Raw genomic sequence first — 21,658 nt, 5'->3', positions numbered from 1 at the left:
TTCGATTCCGCGCTTCGGAAGCACTTTTCTTATTTATTTTTCTTTGGGATATTGATGTATATATACATACTTATACATATACGCAGCATGACGGCGGCGACGGCGACGGCAAAAATCAGCCGAGACTGTCCATATAATTGCTATCGCAATAAAATAAAATTACTCCCCCTCCAATGTATTCAAAAGGTACCGAAGTATTTTGCAAGTATTTAGGATACAGTAAACTTGTACGGGGGAAGTGAGATATATAGCTGTCTCGTTGCTTCGCTGGCTGTCATTGTAAATCCTACACTCTAATGCAAAAGGGTGTTAAAAGGATGTGTGGTTCGTCCCTTTGGGGACTAATAGGGCTCCGACAAACATTAATCTTTTCAAGGACTAATGGCACCGGGTCTAACAGTTAGTCCTGACATTTACACCTTACTGGTCAATTGCTAGTCCCCACAGATCACCTCAGCGGACTAACATTTAGTCCTCACATTTACACCTTACCGGGCAACCCTTAGTCCCCGCAGTTGCACCTCGCCGGACGAGCGGTTGCTCCACTCAAATTCAGATGAAATTTTTATCCCCAGGGATGATTTTCTACAGTTAATCTCCGCAAGGCTTAATACCTTTCCGCGGTGAGCAACAAATGCCGCGGAAAAGAACACGCGAAAAAATATATTTAGTCATGCGTGTACCACTGCTTTCGCAGTCAATGCGACAACGAAGGACAAGAACGTCAGATAATGAAACGTTTTATTTTTCTCTACACATATGTAGTTTCTGCTTTCTTTCATTGAATTTACTGCAAAATATCCAATACAGGTGCAGTCTCGTTGTCATATCTCGTACAGACATTTTTGTGAAGTTGCTCGAACGGTAGCGATACATGACAGGCATTGTATGCGCCAGCGAACACGGCATTCTGCACGTTGTGGACAACAGCTGCGTTCTGGAAAGCACAAAAAATTTTGCAAATAGTTAGTCCCACGTGACAGAGAGGATGAAGACGGATGCACATGGTAAATACATGCAAGGTGAAGTAAAAACATCCGCCTGAAATACGGCATGTAAATAATTTCACCGTGATGTAATACATCATCAAAATACGCATTTCGAGCCACATAGCGCAACAGTTCAAGTGCGGCAGCCGCAGCCATCACGCCGAGGCGCCGCCAACCACCGTGCCGCCAACGAGTCGGCGAGTTTTCTGCGAACGGCGTCGCACAGCTCGAGCAAGTCCGTCAGCCACCGCTGCCGCCAGCGAATCTCGAGCAGAACAACGAGCGAACGCGGGGCCGCACCACGAACGGCGCCGGGCGGCTTGCGAGCGAGCGACGGGGAAGCCGGCGGTAACGGCGTCCATTTTCCACGAAGTTATTCGAGCGAGCGGCGAAAGCGGGGCCACCGCCACGAACGACGGCGAACTGCTTGCGATTGAGCGTCGAGGAAGCCGACGGTAATGGCCACCAATTTCCACAGAGTTCCGAAGCGCAGCTAAAGTCGGCTGACTAAAGCACCCGGCAACCCAAGCCGGTGCATTTCAAAGGCACGACGTACAATCGATTCTAAAATCGATTCGCCGTACAATCGAGCTCGTTGCTGGCGACCGCAATGCGTTTTGGACGAGATATAGAAACGCGACGAGGCTTCTGCCTAATATCAGCAATGCGAATCCTCGGTAAGTGACAGTCCGGGCGGCCAAAGACGTTGGCGGTCAATATCCAGGCGGTCACAAAGCACAGGCGAGCTGATGCCCAAGCCTGCCCTCGCGATCAGTTTCGCGCACGCGATAGGTACAGTAGAATAAACAACGGTCACTTACTTGTGAAAGAATTCAGCGCCAATTTATGCCCAGAGTCAGTTTGAAATCATGGATCCGATAGGCCTACTGTCTTCTCGGCCGCCATTCCCAGCAGGGGTGACGCAGTGCCGTGACTACGCCAGAGATATACAGCGCGCTGTCGCGACGTGTCGAGACCAGCTCCAGACTGCATGGTTGCGGCGAAACGTAAAAGCAGCGCCACACGCTCATACACGCAAACGTGTATATTGAAGGCATCGCGGCGTAGTTCCTAGATTGTCGAACTCTCCGAGCGCGACACCACAAACACGCCACCACGAAAACAAGTAGGAAGACTGACCCAAGAGCGAGGCGGACGGTCAGTTCCCTTGACAACGGTTTGCACACGGAACGTATCTCTGCACACAGCCTGCATCTCCCGCGCGGTTGTTCCCTTTGCAGACTAAATGGTTTGCACACGGCACACAACCCTCTGCGGTTCCTCGTCAACGGTCTATCCGTTCATCGCGCGCGCCTATTGGGCTTCGTTGTTCCTCTTTCGGGTAATATTGCCTTAGAGTGTAGGAATCTATCCGGGTTACATCTATAATGCACGTCGCGTGGGAAGTGGGCATGCAGTAATGCGACAGACGGCACACGTGTTCGATGCTAGAACCACTTAACAGCGTAGATACTTCACCGCAGGAGGAACATTCTTCATGCTCTTCGATAGATTCGCAGATTACTTCGTATTCATGATGTAAAACAGCGCAAATGACAAGGGATTGTAGACAACTGAACAAGGCAGGCGCTGACTCGCAACTAAGTTCAATCGCACACGAAGGGTAAATATATACAGTGGGGCAGAAAATACTACAAAAAGAGAAGAAAAACATGGCTGATCCCTTTGTCATAGGAATCGGTATAACACGAAAGTGAAACGTGTCTTCACAGACGTAGTTGAGCTTTTGTTGTGCATTCTTTCGCCACAAGCGCGAAGGAATGAATGCTACAGCAACAAATTGTAATGTCACGCGAAGAACGGCAAGCAGCTCGAAACTTGCAACGCGGTGCTCAAGCAGAAAGCGCGCACGGAACGAACATACACAGGATGAGCGCGAACTGTCACAGTTGTAACTTATTTTTGTGTGAGCAGCGCACTCTTTTCGCAAAAGCGGCCGCTGCGGTGTGCGAAGTGACCTTCGTGCTCTCAACGCAAACTTGCGGTGAGAGCGCAAGACGTACACACCACCGCCATCACGAGATAAGCCCGCAAACGAGCGACCACGCGCTGTTGAGGCGCGCACTCATCTTCGTGGGGCGACGACCTTTAAAGCGCGCTCTTCGAGCCCTTCGCGCCATTTCGCTAGTGATAACGAAAACAGGCTGAAGTGCCACCGATCTCCGAGTATCGCCATCGATAAATGGTATATATAAATAGCTCGCCGTTAGCATGACAAAGAACGTGCCATGTGTGGCTGAATCGTTTCGCGCTCCGCGCTGCGGAGCGAGGGGTCGTAAGTTCGACTGCCGGTGACGGAACTTTTTCTTCTCGTTTTTTTTCTTTGCCAACTGTTAGTCTTTATATTTTATAGCGTCATATCCGCGACGAAAACACGTCAGTGGAACCGTGGTGGACCCCGGCATAATACACTTTCGTGTTACAAGAAGAGCAGAATGCGATACACACTACACACGGTTAATTCGCTCACATCATCGCAATGTGCCATCTACATACTCTATTTCCTCTCAGATAGCGCAATCGAAGGCTGGCTGATACATACCGTGTCTTTTCGTGCAATCTGCGCTGCCTCGACAACTAACCTCGTGTTTCCATCTCTGTGCCTGTACAAAATCTCAGTGTGAGTAAAATTGGGCAAGCACTTGCACTGTCGGCATTGCGCTGAAACATGCGCATAATCATTCTTGTTTAGACTGAAGGCGTCCTCCCTCAACCTAACATTGGTGCACCGACCCTTCTCTCTTATGTATACCCGTCCGCAGGAAAGCGGAAAGGAGTATACAACATTTATCCGGCAACTTTTGTACTTATGAACATGGTTCACACTGCATCTGTTAGCTGAGTCATGCATGGGACCTTCAGCCCGCCTTTCCACCGCCGTACAAATCACACGCAGTTTTTCGGGAGCCGAAAACACGACTTCTACCCAGCAACGACCCGCAACGTTCTTGAGCCCATGGGAAAGTTTGTGCGCATAAGGCACAATAACCAAATTCTTGTTCCTGCACCTCTCTATGAGTTCCTCATTCCGCTGGACCTTACCCATTTGGTCAGCTTCTCACAGCTTGCTGAAATCAAGCTCACTGAGTACGCTGCCTCCTCAAGTCTGGTCACTTGACGTGTAAATTAACCGCTAACTCTATGTACACATGACTTCAGTAGAGCGGAACGAAGGCCGGACACACAAATGGCATTCCTTACTCTCTTCGAATAGTATCTGGCATGAGCAAGCCTGACGCGGCGCTATCCTCACGTGGGGAGTTATAAGGTGAATGAAATTTTCTTATTATTGCGATAGCAATTATATGGACAGTCTCGGCTAGATTTTGCCGTCGCCGTCGCCGTCATGCACCGTATATGTATAAGTATGTATATATATATAAAAACCCCAAAGAAAAATAATTCAGAAAAATGCGTCCGAAGCGCGGAATCGTACCAGGGACCTCTTGCTCCGCAGCGAGTGGCGCTAACCACTACGCCATGGAACGCAGGTCGTCCACGTAGCTAACGGCGAGCGTTATATACACACCTTTACCGATGAACGGACTCAGAGACGGCCGGCGGCCTATAAGCGTTTGTTCATTGCCAGCGAGATGGCGCTAGGAGCGCGACGGGCACATTTAAAAGTCGTCGTCGAGCTCGCTCGCTTCTTCTTATATTTCCGCAGGGAGAACCTTGGCGCCTTCCGCTGTCTGCTCGCGTGGTTTTCTCGTGGTGAGGGCAAGAGGGATGTTTCAACCTTTCACCGTGATGTCCGCGCTCATGTTACAAAGCGTACGAAAGTCACTCGAGCTCAAGAGACGCCGCTAAACGAACAAACAGAAGATAGCGCGAACTATCAAGTGTCACAGCTCGACACTTGAAGCACGCTAGTTTCCTTCGCTGCTTCGGCCGCCTTTGCAACAGGAGCGCTGTTCGAACTGAGAGTATCCATTGGCGAGCCTCACTTCGTATAGCATTAGATTCTTTCTATCGCATTCATTGCTTCGCCCTTGTGGCGAAACTGTGATTTTTTTGTCCACAGTACTATGTTCGTTTTTGTCGATGTCTGGTCGGTCCGTCTGGCTATGTTCATTTTTGGCGACGTCTGGAGTTTCGAACACTAGCGTAGGCGACGTGCTTTCTTGAGTGCGATAAAATGGTTGTTGTGGAGTGTTTGAACCAGTGCCTCCTCTATCTTTCTGTGCCTGGGCGAACGAGCAAAGCGCGATGGGAACAGACCGCACTGAATCGCAGGCTTAGATCTAAAAATTGCAACTCATTCGAGTTGGGGGTCTCGTCCGTCGGCCGTCGGCGTTAGTGCGGCTTTTAGCCACCGGACGCTTGGACGCTTAAAATTCCCCGACGCATGCTACCGTCTACTGGTGTAGCACGCTACACGCAAGCCTTGAGCTATACGCAAGCCTGGAGCCTGGAGTTCAGCACGAAATGTCACTAGACTGCTTCCAGGGATATACGTGATCGCCCCTTCCCTTCGTGAAGCTTTTGAGAATTACATTTGTTGCCCCCGGGAGGAAGGAAAAGCTGGTGCCAGAAAAAGAGGAACTATGCCAAGTGATTCCACCGTTTCAGGGCTTAAACCAGTTAAATCGTGTTGGTACGAAAAACAAACAAAAACAGCTGCTTATGCCGGGCGCTTCTTGCAACACTGACCGATCTGTGTGAACAGACGCTGTCGTTCATGTATAAAGTCGTAGTGCCGACTCTCAACTTGAGCCAATGTGATAAGCGTCTCAACTTGAACCAATGTGATTGCTTGAGCTCGTCTTTGTATTTGTCGACGGACTGTTGTAGCCTCAGCATCTGGCTCCTCAGGTATCTTTCTTTTCTCTTCCATTTGGTCTTTTCGCTAGTGAGCAAAGTAGAGGCCGAATGCCTGACGACCTGGACACTTTTGTCGCATGGAGCAGCCTGCTCAGCCTTGTGCACTCATTTATTGTGACACTAGCTGTACATAAATATTGTCGATTGTTTCGCCGGTAGCACAGATGGTGTTCATGGGCTCCGATTCTTCAGCTGCGGGACCTAATGTCAGCGCTGCATGCACATGGCAGCGATCGCGAGGCAGCGTTGCTACTGGTACTACATGCAATCGTTGACTGTTCGGACGCAACACGATCACGTGTAGGGATACTTGCCATGTTTGGTGCAGTTGTTACCTTGGGCTGCAAACGTGAAGGGTAGTCTGCAAAGAGGGACGCTACTGCATCCTTCTTAAGCCACCGCTTCTTATATTCTATGAAATCTTCCGATCGTAAACGACGGCTGCATATTCAGTGTAGTTTGAAGATGTACTAGGAGGCCAATTATCCCGCCTAATTACTGGAAGCCACCTCTACCGAACACCAACGGCAGCTGGAATTTGCTGGAACGACAGCCGAACACTGTATTACGGCGAAATCCTTAGATGCCTCATCAAACGCGAAAATTGACCGTCGGCGACGTCAGCACGAGTGATGCAAAAAATAATTACGTGATGACGTAATCTTATGACTTCATAGATAATAATATGTTGTGACATTATCGTGACGTCACATAAGGTGACATCGTCATATTACATCTTCGCTTGGTCAAAATGGGCCGATCACAGAGGCAGTGCGTGCCTCCGCTGATGTGCAGAAAGCTTGCACTGCCTCCGATCATTGAGGCTGTAAGAAAACCACGTTAGGCACAAAAATATCTCGGAGGGAGGCAGGAAATGTTCAATACACTGACTGGAAGAAAAAAGAAGAAGATGGCTTTCGCCTTTCAGTCGTCTTAGGTGAATGCATAAGGGACCCTGTGAGATTTTTTTTTCTTTATCAATAATGGGAAATAAAAGAAAGGCAATCGTGATTTCTTTCAGTTCCATTTGCAGAGTGGAACGCAACAGTATGACATACTAAGGCATTGGCGTGGTTGCGATAGCCTGAACTTGAAAATAAAACGCGAATACTATCAAACTCGAGTGCAAGTATCGAACCGGCAGCGCGGCCTGACAGACTGCCTGCGGAATACGTACAGCGGGGATCGAAAGACACGCGAACATGCGGCATCTGCATTCTTTGCTGTTTCGCATTTATTTTCAAGTGGTTATAGCCTGGATGATTAATGAAAACACGACGTCATCCATGACACAATCAAAGACCATCTAGTATCTTTTTATTGCCACCACGGTTAGAACTTGATGAAAACAGCGCGCCGCTATGTTCGCGTTTCTTTCCATCCCCCCTGTACCTGTGAAAGCCTACGAGAAGCACAAATGCAATTAAACCCGCATGCTAACACGAATTCGTGAGCTTCGTGATACGCGCGGCCGTTCAGCGCCAGCTTCTCGTAGTCTACTTGCCCAGCTCCACCACGCGGCAGCAGCGAGCGGACGCGGAGCGCGCGCTCGGCGGCCTGAGGAGAGCGTTCGCCCAGGCACTGAAAAAAACAGAGGAGGTGCTGGTTTGAACTTATTGACATGTTCAGCCTTTTATAATGTACTGACATAAATAAAATAAAGTGCTGACTCATAGATATCTCGCGGTAATGCCACTAGATAGATTGAGTTTCTCCTTGACGTATCCCATTCCTGTGACTTGACCTGCACGAGATTTCTTGACGTCAACATAAAAAAAATCCACTGTGATTTTCGTTTCGAAAATGTCATCGCACATTGAGCAGGCTGAAAGTACGATGGTAAATGCGAAGACGCGCTCACAGTAGACAAGTCAAAGTGCTTCTCAGTACACTTGACGTTTTTCCAGTACGTGATGGGTCTATTAATGGCGTAGTTCTTGAACTTTCTTGCCCTTTACACGAGCGTTGGGAAACATGTAGATAATTTCCTCAAATTAATTCTGTGAGCTGTATGAGAGTTCGAATGCAAGTGCATGATGCCCGTTGTACAAGCGTTGCTACTCGCTCTAGCACTAGGCTTCAGCACTGCCAATCGGAATCCAAAATGTGATGCAAAGCAAATTTCTAGGCGCCTTGGTTACGACCCGGATGCGTGGACGGTATGTTGTAACTTTCTTTGCTTTACGATGGGTGTTCACTAATGACCTTATATCACTTGAACGCATACCACCGGTCCTTTTTCCCCTTTCGCATAGAAATACTGAGTCTCAAACAAAATAACATTTTTGACTGCATGAAAACGTACGATTGAGTGCTCCGCGATGGAAGGGTAGCGCCTTTACAAGACATGTAAGCAGCTAAGTTGGACAATCATGACCTTGCATGTTTGAGTTAATGCACTCGCGACATGTTTGCAAGCGACTATGGTACAGTCGCGAACTTGGTGACTATGGTACTGTTGCCAAGACGTGATTGTCCATACCTGGCGTAATTCGCGAGCTAGGCACAAGTGAACGCTGATCTCCTTCATTTATAGCTCAGGGTGCTCTGGAAAAGCAAGGTTGTATCCTACTGGCATGCAGGTGTTCAAGCTCTCAGGCCTGCAGACCTCAGATTCAAGCTGTGATGTATGCAGGCGCTAATGTGCGCATTTCATTCGTTTCCTGTTACGTTGGCTACAAGGTACAGTGCGCCCGAGCAATAGCACTGCCAGCCTGTGTAAGAGCCGCGTAATATTCAGCTAGCTAGAGATGTTACAATGCACTTTAAACTAAAACAGGAAATTTTGTCGTTCTTTTTTGTTTTAGTTGATTAACCGCGAACACCCTAAGTACCACCTCATGTTCTACTCATCTGGAAATCTTTCGGCGACGTACAAATGCCTGTGCACAACGACGTCTTGGGATAAATCCGGTAGTCGGTGGAGAAAAGTCGTAAAATTTCACTATTCTCCAAATGAAACAATGTAAGTCTAAATGGGCAATTTTTTTATTTCCCCAAGTTTCACTTACAATGAGTAATATATATTGGAACTTACAAGAAAGTCCATTGTCCTATCTCACCTGAAGCGTGGGAAGCAATACTCCTTTAGCCGAGCCTGGAGGTTCACCTTAGGGCCACCGAAAGAGCCAAGGAAGCGGCTGCAAGGGATTGCCTGGCAGCCATCCCTTACTGAATCATATTGACAAAATAAAGTTGTCTCCTCCTCCAGTTCTACGAGACATTCACCGCATCTAATGCAGTGGAGCCACTTTAGAATATTACATATATATATATATATTATATATATATATATATATATATAGGAAAGGAGATGATTTTTTAAGGGCTCGTTTATCTTTGTTAGACACAATATTAATGAGAACTAACAGACAATAACGCCAAGGAAAGTATAGGGGGTGTTATCTGTAGTATTTAGAATATGAATGTGAAGAAAGTAAAGTGGACGAAAAGATGACTTGCCGCCGGCAGGGACCGAACCTGCGACCTTCGAATAACGCGTCCGATGCTCTACCACTGAGCTACGGCGGCGGTCATCCTCCCGTCCACTTTATGGGGTATATATGTTGATTTAAACCTAGGAGTGTTAGTCAGCGCCAATCGCAGCCATGGCGGCGAGTGTGGAACACACTTTTTTGCCTGTTGGCGTCACGTAGCACGTGATCTTTTTTACGAGCTGGCAGCTGACCAATAATCCCTCGCATACTACCTGAAGGCATTAAGTCTGCCAGGACGAGACCCTCGCTATGAATGAAGGAAAGATGACAAAGATAAACGAGCCCTTAAAAAAATCATCTCCTTTCCTTCATTCATAGCGAGGGTCTCGTCCTGGCAGACTTAATGCCTTCAGGTAGTATGCGAGGGATTATTGGTCAGCTGCCAGCTCGTAAAAAAGATCACGTGCTACGTGACGCCAACAGGCAAAAAAGAGTGTTCCACACTCGCCGCCATGGCTGCGATTGGCGCTGACTAACACTCCTAGGTTTAAATCAACATATATACCCCATAAAGTGGACGGGAGGATGACCGCCGCCGTAGCTCAGTGGTAGAGCATCGGACGCGTTATTCGAAGGTCGCAGGTTCGGTCTCTGCCGGCGGCAAGTCATCTTTTCGTCCACTTTACTTTCTTCACATTCATATTCTAAATACTACAGATAACACCCCCTATACTTTCCTTGGCGTTATTGTCTGTTAGTTCTCATTAATATTGTGTCTAACAAAGATAAACGAGCCCTTAAAAAAATCATCTGCTTTCCTTCATTCATAGCGAGGGTCTCGTCCTGGCAGACTTAATGCCTTCAGGTAGTATGCGAGGGATTATTGGTCAGCTGCCAGCTCGTAAAAAAGATCACGTGCTACGTGACGCCAACAGGCAAAAAAGAGTGTTCCACACTCGCCGCCATGGCTGCGATTGGCGCTGACTAACACTCCTAGGTTTAAATCAACATATATACCCCATAAAGTGGACGGGAGGATGACCGCCGCCGTAGCTCAGTGGTAGAGCATCGGACGCGTTATTCGAAGGTCGCAGGTTCGGTCCCTTCCGGCGGCAAGTCATCTTTTCGTCCACTTTACTTTCTTCACATTCATATTCTAAATACTACAGATAACACCCCCTATACTTTCCTTGGCGCTATTGTCTGTGAGTTCTCATTAATATTATATATATATATATATATATATAATATATATATATATATATATATATATATATTTGCGCTGACTCATTGAAAGAACTTCGACAAAGTCCAAAGTAAACGGAGAGCAGTACCCCAGCTCCACCGTAATATCAAGCTACCATCAGCTGCGGTATACAATGCACGTGTTTCATTGTTTTCTGCATATTTTTTATATTTCTTCAGGAACAAGGAGTAAGAACTGGCTGCCTACGCTCTTCAACCTTTACATTAGTAGATGAGCTGACACAACGCCTCCTGCATTTTACAGCGAAAGCTCTTATGAGGTCGTTTCAACGGCCGTTTTTGGCGCCGTAGTTGTCCGCCGCCGCCGCCGGTGTCCGTAACCGCTATCGCACGAAATAAGAAAAGGAAGGAAATAAGAAAAAATTTCCAGGATGGAACGAGGTTCGAACCTGGGCCCTCTGCGTGGGAGCCCAGTGTTCTACCTCTGAGCCATGCCGGTGCTTCAAACTGCGTTGCAAAAAGACCCTATACAGGCTTCATGTCGGGAAGGAACCACATTAACATATGTAATGTAGTGTAGTAGAACAGTAAAATAACAACCAGGCGTCACACAAACGCGAATTGTGTAACCGGGCGTCACATAATGCGAATTGCGCAACGAGTGGGTTGTTGAATGCTTCCAACCCATTACAAAGGCATCTGCGATAATTCTTCATCGTCATCAGCCACAGCATCAACAAAGTGCACATAATGCCTTACAGGTGCTTAGCGAGTACCACGGTTCTCCGCAGAATGACGAAAAATTGCATAGTGCCTGCTTCCCTACTTCACAAAAATTATGATTTATAGCGTAGTGGGTTCCTCGCAAGTGCACTTCTATTGGTTGCCAAGGAAGCCCATAAGGCTCCCATGATCCACTTCCTCAGGGTTTCAATAAAGTTAATTCCCCCTCTCTCTCTCTGTCTCTCTCTCACTCTACGTTTCTCCGGTTAACGTATGTTATAAAGCGTTATCAACCGTCGCATCAACAGAATGCACATAATGCCTTAGAGATGGTACCTCGCCTCTCCACAGAATAACGAATAATGTCGTGGTGGGTGCTTCCAAACTTCCCAAAAATTATTGATTTGTGGCGTAATGGGTACGTTGCTAATTTACTTTTATCAGTAGCCACAAGAGAGTTTATAACGTGCTCAAGAAATGCCGCTCTTCCAGCTTTCGCTGTGACTGTGCTGCGCTTTCCGCACAGACCTGGCGTTCTTTTTTCAGTACCTGGTCGAACGCTCTCCTCGGGCGGTCGAGCACGCACTCCACCGCCGCTTGAGCAGCTGCGTGGCAGCGCTGTACGAGTAGAATGCGCGAAGCTGGCGCTGAATGGCCGCGCGTATTACGAAGCTCTCGATTTGGTGTTTGCATCCGAGTTTAATTGCATTCGCGCTGCTCGCAGGCTTGCACAGGTACATGTTCCGCATGCTCTCTGTGTGGCCATGCTTCCGGTGCGATACTTGAATTTGAATGTGGTAGTATTCGCGTTTTAGCTTCTATTTCAGGCATTTGCAACCACGTGATCCGCATGCCTCAGTGTATCGTACTGTTGTGTACCACTGTGCAAATCGAACGCAAAGAAATAACGGTTGTCCTTTTTTTTTATTTCCCTTTATTACATAAAGAAAAAAACTCACAGGGTCCTTTATGCATTCACCTGCACAACTTGAAGGCGAAAGCCATCTTCTTTTTTTTTCTTCCCAGTCGATGTATTGAACATGCCCTGCTCCCCTCCGAGATATGTCTGCACCTAACGTGGTTTTCTTACTGCCTCAAGGATCGGAGTCACTGCAAGCTTTCTGCACCTCAACTGCCTCCGTGATTGACCCATCTTTGACCAAGTGAAAATTTAATATGATGACGTCATCGTATGACGTCACGTTATCTGACATCACGATCACCTCGCAATCTTTCATATCTGTGACGTCATGGTGACGTCATATTGTGACATCATCTCGTGATGATGATTGTTTGCATCACTCGTGTTGATGCCGCCGACGCAGGACGCCGACGGTAAATTTTCGCGTTTGACAAATCATCTAAGGCTTCCACCTTAAAAGACTGTTGGGCTGTCGTTCTATGAAATTCCAGCTGCCGCTGGCGCACGGGAGAGGTGGCCTGCAGTAACTGGGCAGGATATTTGGCCTCCTAATACATCTTTAAATTACACTAGAACATGTAGCCGCCCTTTCCGACCAGACTATTTCATAGAATGTAAGAAGCGGCGGCTCAAGAAGGATGCAGTACCGTCAGTCTTCGCAGACTACTCTTCACGTTTGAAGCCCAAGGTAACAACTGAACGAAGCATGCTAAGTATCACTAGACGGGAACGAATGCAGGCAGCAGTGGCAACGCTGCCTCGCGATCCCGTCCATGTGCAACGCTGACATTAGGTCCCGAAGCTGAATAATCGAAGCCCATGGACACCACATGCGCTACCGGCGAAACAACCTACAATCATTCTGTACAGTGCCACAATGAATGCGTGCACAAGTCTGAGCAGGCCGCCCTATGCAACAAAAGTGTTTAGGTCGACAGCCATTCGGCCTCTACTTTGTTAACTACCGAAAACCTCAAATGGAAGAGAAAAGAGAGAGACCGGAATCTTTTGACTGAGAGTCGGTTTTAAAGCGAAAGCTGTTTTAAGATCATGACGGCAGTGGGGTAGTTGTCCGCCGCCGCCACTGCCGCCGGTATCCCTAACCGCTATTGCGCAAAATAAGACAAAATGAAATCAGAAAACAACGTCCCGAATCGGAAGCGATTTGAACCCGGACCCTCTGCGTGGCAGTCCAGTTTTCTACCACTGAGCCACGCCGGTGATTGGGAGTCATTCGCAAAAAGACGCTATACAAGCGGCATGTCGGTCACGGAATCACGTTAACATATGTAATATACTGTGGTAGACGAGTAAAATAACACTCAGGCGTCACACAATGCGAATTGCGCGACAAGTGTGTCGTTGAATGCTTCCAAAACCATTACAAAGGACTCAGACATTATTATTCATCTTCATCAGCCACAGCACAAAGTGCAATAATACCTTACGGATGTGGAGCGGCTATCACGCTTCTCCACAGAATGACGAATAATAAATGCATGGTTGGTGCATCCCTAATTCACAAAAAAAAAAACATGGCTGATCCCTCCCTCATAGGAATCGGTATGACACGAAAGTGAAACGTGTCTTCACAGAAGTAGTGCTTATTGTGTAGTGATATATGAGAGCTTGTACAATGTCTATTCGTGTTTGGCCGCTATAGCACCGTTTGACGTGGATGCACCCGTGTTGACGGCACGTCTCTATCGCGACGACTAATGCCCATGATCATGATTAAACCGTTGTGGTAGCTGACGTTGTGAACATATATTTGGACACAGCGGATCGTGAATCCCGCGTAAGGATGATATCAACAATATCTTAATCAACACTGGTACCCGGTATGCACTTCTTCAAAGCGTCGTCAATTAAGGAGAGAAACGGCACGGGGTGCGCTTTCTAGCAATGGGTGACTGACGCCTGCGCTCATGCATACACTACCACACACTGCGCTTCAGCAACACGGGAGGTAGAGGTTCGTAGCCTGAGCCGCAAACGCGTGCGTCCCGCTGGCCTCTGTCTCGCAGGCGCTGGTCTCGCTCCACCAAGGCACGACATTCGCCCGTCGAAATCGCGTCCTTTCTGCAACACGTATTGCAGCAGTTTTGTTAGTCGGTGCTCTCGCAATCGAAGCAGTCGGCGGCGGAGAAATACCGTTGGTGCATGTGGAAGCTGCACTACTCCGATGAGCCGACGCACGCTAACACGAAGCGAAAGGCAAAGAACGAACTGCGTCAAGGGTGCCTCGGCGATGCCAGCGCGCCGACGCACACCGAGACGTTTTAACCATGACCTCCGATATCACGCGCAATCTCGGAGTAAGCGCTAGTAAATGTCGATCGTGAACCATTACTTCTTTTCACCTCTCACAGACGGCGGCACCGCCCCGCTCCGCCTAAGCTCCGCCCCGCCTACCTACATCGCCAGCAGAGAGCACCGTGCGAAAGAGAACGTGTGAAAGACATAAGGCGCGCTCGCGCCGTGTCCTGCACTGCCGAGTTAGCTTAGTCGGTAGGGCGTCGGGCGCTTGCCGTCGCGGCCGCAAGGTTATGGGTTCGATTCCCAGCGAGGGGTCTTTTTTTTGTTTTTTTTCTTTCTCACACGTTGGCGACCATTTTATCAACGTCATATCCGTGACGGATGTGCTTGGTGGACCCCGGCATAAAACGCTTTCGTGTTAAAATTGTGATAGTTTAAGGCGGCGTCGAGGCCTGCTGGTTTCCGCTAATAAAGTTTATTCCTCCTCCTCACTATGGCATGATGGGCACCATATTAGTTGTCCCCAGAGAGTTTACAACGGGCTCTAGAAAAGCCGCTCTTCCAGCATTCGCTGTGACTGTGCTGTTTGTTCCGCGCAGGCCTGGAGATTTTTGACGAGACAAATTAATAGAGTGGAGAGAGCAAGAGTTTTCACTGAAATGCAATGATTTGTTGCAGCATGCCTTCGACCGCAGGTATACCATTTGGCTATGGACGGGCATGTGTCCATATGCCGGCAAAGTGGGGTAGATAGGTCTGAAAACGCACGGTAGGAAGGTGTGCGTACATTTTAGGATAGGGAATTTTCGGCGAGCCTCTGTGTGTACGTCTTCTTGTCAGGACGCACGTCTTCTTATCAGGTGACAGCCGATAACGGCAAGTAGCCCATTTCAAGGAAAATTACGGTGCATGAATAGCGATGCTCACTTGTCGCCTCAAGCAACAAGCTAAACAAATATTTTAAATTTCCAGTTTTCATGGAACTGACACAGTATTGACGGTAAAAACGGATCAATATTATGTATACGACAACGCCTTCAACGCAACCTACTTTGTCCCTGCACGTAAGAGACTTAATTCATTTCATTTTTCAGTAACGACAACTCAGTGTAACGTATAATGTTACTAATACAAATCGGGCAACGCCTACGCTGCGGAGATGAACTTGGCACTATGACTATTTCAAGTCACAATCTGCTATCAAGTGATCTAGGGGACGAAATCTTTCTGAAAGGCAGAGCCTAACGGTATTCTTTAAAACATTAAAATAGTTGTTGCTATTGAACCTTAGCAAGGTAACAATGGGACAGTGCAAACTATGTGTGACTATGTGTGGATATGTGAAATTGACAGTGGGATCAGCGGCGCAAATTTAAGAAAAGGAAAAAAGCAGGAATGTTAAACAGAATAGCTTCTGGTTTGTAACGAGACAACAAAACAAATCAGGGTAGAAGTTTTTTAGCCTGTATGTTCACACTTCACGCGTAGTTTATTTTGCCATGTCCTTAACAAAAGGCGTAATCACCCCACACTATCAAATGAAGATCTCGGCAGCAGCAGCTTCAGTTTCCCTCCCTTTCCATGATTACTTGGAAAGGGAGGAGCAATGTTGAGCAAATTACTCTTTCATCCGGCTATCTGAAAATCGAAAAATACTTACCCGCTTCATGTATAACCCCGTTGATGGGCTTTGACACTGACGTGATAGTTCTATTCACCGACTTTTCATATTCACTTTTGTTTTACGCAACGTAAGAATGCCACGTTATATTTTCTGTCATATGCGTCTGGCACCTATAAGTAGCATTGCTGATTTGATTCAAGAGGATAAATATCCGACATATTATGGACAGTTTTACTGTGTTTTTAACATATTTCTATATTTCATATTTTTTGTCCTGAAGAAAACATCCCAATTATCAACAGCTTCTATTTTCTTACATCCCTCTATATTACAGGAAGATTTAAATCATTTCTGGGCGCGGGCAGGTCATCTACAGGCAACATGCTATAATATTCTGCCCCAAGCGCAGGGCGACATCGCTTATACCTCGGTAATATTCAAATACTCCGCACACATTCTTGTTTGTGAGCAATAATTCAAGAGCACTGTAAGCACAAAAGTATTCTTCTTGGTGGTGTTTAGGGGCTCCTACATGCCTGCAGTCGCAAAAATCTTCTAACGAAAGCAATATCCTTGAGAGCAAGTGCGAGCTAATTATCAAGTCCGACATTTAATGATATTTTTAAAGGCAACCTGCCAATTACAAAGGTACTTACGAACGACAATCATTGCACATTCAGTTCGTGCGCAATAGATTCTTACTTTTGTGTACACTTTTGTGAATAAGTGCCCAGAACCTGCTCTCAAAATTGTCAAAACCGGCACCGTAATAAATCGCCGAATGGATATCTCATGGCTTTTTATTTCTTCTTGCATTGCGAAATATTTTCCGTAAAGGCTCGATATATTGATATAGTCTCGAGAAAAACGTACTTGTGAGAAGCACATTTTTGCAAATAAATGTTGTCCTTCCATCATACTATTCCATAACGTACTCAGCTTAGCTTGAGCGCGTACGTACTGTAAAAAATTACACCGAATATGCCCAAGTTAGCCAGCCTGCTGAGGACGTATGCTACCTCGACATCGATGACACTAGTGGGTGCCCCAGAAATATTTCCGAAAAATGTAAGATTTGATTGAAAAGTTTCATGCACAGCATTAGCAGACTCTACAAGAACTAACAACAGTTTTTTATTTTCTGATCTAAAATTTATTGAGGTCTCGCTCATAATCTTGATGTACCAGAAGTACATTTTTGTTGTTTTATTTTTCTTTCAGTGAAAGAAATCGAATTCAAAGAAATGTTTTCTGTTAGTGAACTTATCTTTGCATACGAAAGAAAGTGTGTGATAATGAGATCAGACCTGCTCGGTGAGATATCCGTGTGTTTTTTTTTAATTTTTAGCACAGTACACTTGATGTGAAGGGCTGTTCCACGGCGTAAAATAATTACATGTTCTATTAGTAGAGAATGAATAAAGCTTAATCAAACTACCGCGGATTAGTTTTCACCTTTTATACACAAAAGAGTCAAGTCAGAATTCATAAACTAACATGGCATTCATTTCAGCAATCGGTTCAACCTCCCACTATAACTACAGAAATGTACATTGAATTCTAGAACATCATCTATGCTTACGTTTGCTCACCAACTCCCACTGCTCTCTAATGCTTATGCGTACCGTTGGTCTCATTGCTCGCTTCTCGGATTCTTCTAAAGAGTTTCAGCCTATGCGCAAACTTTTGGTGAGTGGTTAGTAGTGAAACAGCATAATTATCCTTTTTTTCATTATTTTGATAATAACATGGCTACACAAACAAATTAATTATTAGCTTGTAGAGGCAAAATACTGCCTGTTTCTCGCACTCTCGTCAATCGTTTCATAGGAGGAAATGACACAACGTGTCGTCTCTCTCTCACTCTCTTGTAACATCGTCAAAGTTGCTAAAGAAGCCGCACCAAGGTACCGCAAGTGCGCTTCATCTGAGATAAAAAGCACTCGTCAGTGAAAGCCTTGATTTATTAAATTCATTAAAGCTCCTGGAAATGGCTGACAGCGATGTTCAGTCATGTTTCGGGGGCGTGGATGCGCAAAGTTTTTTGTTGTTTTTTTTCTGTCTCACAAAGAAGGTTTCTTTGCGCTGTCGTGTGTTCTCTTTCTGTGTGTTGTAAGTAAGCGCTGTCGTGAGTTCCCTTTCTGTGTCCTGGTCGTTGCGTGCGCTATGTGTGTCATAATGTTTATATAAGATTATCGCAAACAACGAATTCCACAAGTATTTCAAGTTAGGCTGTTAACAACAGCGCGATAAATCAGGATAAACATCGACGAAGGGATGACAAAATGAGGCGTTTGTTCAGACCGCCTTGTGTTCGCAATTGTAAGCTTATGTCACTATTTATAGCGGTGTTGCAAATGAGCATTGCGTATCATACAAAACTGTAGCTATTACAGTATTCTATATGGTGTATGAAAGGAGACAAATATATGCAGAAAACATTGAGATTTTCAATTTCACAGGCAAAATACTTGGTGTATTCTTGCATTACATTTGTGTAGTGTTGACTGGGTAATATGATATTCGAATTATTGATCAAGACTTGTTGGAAAGGAAGAAATAATAATGCAGATTAAGATAGTGGAGGAACTTCAAACTTTTATGCATGCTATACAACATATTTTCGTTACATCGCATTCAGTGTATACGCCGGAAAATTCAGTTCTGTCTGATAAAAAAATATTTATTTCCCAGCGAGGCCTAGATTGTAAACTCGCAGTCCATTCATTCGCTTGAAATTATAAGTGATCAACGCCATATCATCACAGTTAAATATCTTCTGCTTGTGTTCTTCTTCTGCAGGCTACCAAGTCTGGGTCGGCACACATTATTTGAAAAAGTATCGAAAAATACCTTATGTGTGCACTTTCATGTACGAAGCCTGTGCGGGAACGTCGAAATACTGGCTTTACGATTGGGACCATTGTCTCGACACAACTCACCAAGTGCGCGAGAATCAAGAGCCACTATTAGCAAACATATAAATGGTAATTACAAGGACAGCATTTGCACGAACGAATAAAGCTACATACATCTGTTTACGGTCAACAAAAAATGACAAGCCTAACGGTTAGCCAACGCTTCGCTAAGGACAAAAGTAATTTCGTTCTTATCACGCATCCTGCACTACTGCACTCCTGCCTTTATTATAAGCCTGGGCTATTGGAACTCAATAGAAGGATTTAAAAGATTGACGTTGTTGTTGTCTTCTTTCATTGATTTCCTCAATACGCAAACACTGCCATTCTACAAAAAGGAAAACTCCGAGCAGTAAAGTAGGATCTATAAAAGCTTATTTAAGTTATTTTTACTAAGAAATTGTGATAGGCGGTAAAACTTGCCTTTGGTGCTCAGTTTCATGTTTTATTCTTAAGTTATGCGTCTAGCGTCAACTTTTGTTTTTGACTAGTATTATAGACACCTCGTGTTCAGGCGTTCTCAGATAACACAGCCTATCGAGTGCAGAAAGCGAAATGAGAGAGTTGTAATAAACATTGAACATGCCGTGACCGATAACTATAGAAATCCGCGACAATTGTGGCTTGCGTACTGTCAAAGCTTACAATAAATCTTAAGTTCAACTTCATCATACCTTTCCAGTTCAATTTGTTTTTCTCTCTAACTCCCTTTTAGAGCGCAGCTCTTAGGCGCCCGTTCCTGCGTTGAGCGCCGTCGCCGTCGGTGGCACAACCGATGGACATGAAAAAGTAACCAACAGAGAGCAAAAAATAAAATAAGAAAAAAATAACTGGGATTGAATGAAATTTGAGCCCTGATCCTCTGCGTGGCAGTTGAGTATTCTACCACAGAACCACAGTTGTGCTTGAAACTCATTTGCAAAAAGACCCGATACAGGCGTCATGTCGGTCAAGGAATACTTTTAATCTATGCAATATAACGTGGAAGAAGAGTAAAATAACAACCAGTCATCACACAATGTTAATTGCGCAATGAGTGTGTGGTTTAATGCTTCCCACCCACTGCAAAGTGCTCAGCCATAATTCTTCATCGTCATCAGCCACATGCAGCATCAACAAAGTGCACATTATACCTCACAGATGTGTCGCGGGTACCTCGCTTATCCGCAAAAAGATGAACAATGGCTTATAGTGGGTGCTTTCCTACTGCACAAAAATTATGATTTATGGCGTGGTCGATACCTTGCGGAAACCCAAAACTTCAAACAGAGTTGACCTTGCCACAACACAAATATGCGCTCAGAATTCGCATTAGGCAGTATCGTAATCGTAATCGGATATTTTTTCTTTTCACAGTCTTTCACTGTTGTGGTTTCGGTGATTTCAATATATCCAACAGAAGTTTAGTCCAAAGCAAGAGGTCAGAATGGCCCCTGTATATGTGCCGTTCGTTTTCCACCATGTTCAATTGCTTTTACTCGCTTTATACCCAAAGCCCGCATCGTCAGTTTAATGCGACGTGTCTTGTAGGAAATGTCGCGATGCACGCAGTATCTCCGTGAGGCGCCAACTCGAAGATGTCAACAACCTAGAAAACGTAAATGTGCTTGCTGACATTTCCTGACGCAGATCAGTTCGTTTAACGTATTAGCTTTACCTAGCTGCGTGCCCGTAATGATGCCTTGGATATTTCCAAGCTTACTATAGTATAATAAAAACGGGCACTTTGGATGTTTGTGCAATGCTTCGCCATCGAGTTACAGCGAAAACGACAATCAGTGTTAGAGCGACATTGCTTTTGATATCACTGAGTGCCTCTAGTACGCTCAACAAGCTACGATGTCAACCGAAACTCATAGCCCGACGCATTGAATATGAACCAAACGCTTCAAAGGTATGTAACTGTGCGTGGGAAGTTCGTTCACACAATGTATATTTTCAGAGGGGAGAGTGGTGTGAATAACAATGGAGCCTGGGCTATGCTCACAAAATCAGTTGATCTATTGTAGCGTATGCATTCTGGCGTTCAAGTTTATTTCCTGACTCGCGACTGCAGTAGTTCTCGGTGTCTTACGTTCAGTGAACACATATAATACGTTAATTAAGTACATAATATCGTCAAAGAACGCGACCTCTTTTTTGTACACTCTTAGCAAACGACCGCTTAAAACAACGCATATAAGGCGGAAAGTAGGTCGACTTTTCGGCGCTTAAAAATGGCTCTCTAAGTGGCCTACTTATACGGCTCTTTCATGCGGCCCTTCTTTATGCGGCCTCCGGCTAAGCGGCTCTTTCTTATGCGGCCTAAGCTTATGCGGCTCTTCCATATGCGAGGCCATCTCGTTGCCAGAAGGCCGTTTAAAAGTGACCGCTTAAAGTAACGCATACCGTCGATTTGGTTAAGCGGTATTTCAGGTCAAATCTGTCCGGCTTATATACGGCTCAATATGCGGTCGAAATATATGTGGTACTTTTCGCAAAGTTTTAGAAAAAAAATTCTTCTACATTGTAGTTGATCGTGCAGTGTTCCTCTTTTTTTTCTTTTGTTCTTTTCAGCCTTCCAACTCATGAATATGCATTCACACATCACAAGAACACTGCACAGAGAGTCACAAACCATGTATTAACACACACACTCCACCACGAGGATTTGAACCCAGGCCAACCGCGCGACAAGCAGACACTGTAACCACTACGCCACCGCACCACACGATCTGGGTGGACTTCCGCGGCTT

At 45.8% G+C, this 21,658-nt stretch overlaps 1 protein-coding gene across 1 annotated transcript; it reads left to right on the top strand.

The window, feature by feature from the left end:
• The first annotated feature begins 7,760 nt into the window (after window positions 1-7,760).
• On the top strand, window positions 7,761-19,143 carry LOC119385215 (uncharacterized). The gene is made up of 5 exons (XM_037652721.2): window positions 7,761-7,993; window positions 8,642-8,799; window positions 15,354-15,445; window positions 17,227-17,319; window positions 18,808-19,143. The coding sequence occupies exons 1-5, from the start codon at window positions 7,868-7,870 to the stop codon at window positions 18,987-18,989; spliced, it is 651 nt and encodes a 216-aa protein (XP_037508649.1). The 5' UTR covers window positions 7,761-7,867; the 3' UTR covers window positions 18,990-19,143.
• Window positions 19,144-21,658: the final 2,515 nt, after the last annotated feature.

This window comes from Rhipicephalus sanguineus, chromosome 3 (assembly GCF_013339695.2).
Source record: "Rhipicephalus sanguineus isolate Rsan-2018 chromosome 3, BIME_Rsan_1.4, whole genome shotgun sequence".
Classification (NCBI taxonomy): domain Eukaryota; kingdom Metazoa; phylum Arthropoda; class Arachnida; order Ixodida; family Ixodidae; genus Rhipicephalus; species Rhipicephalus sanguineus.
Note: the sequence above shows the minus strand (reverse complement) of the source record. Positions and strands in the feature narration are given on the sequence as shown.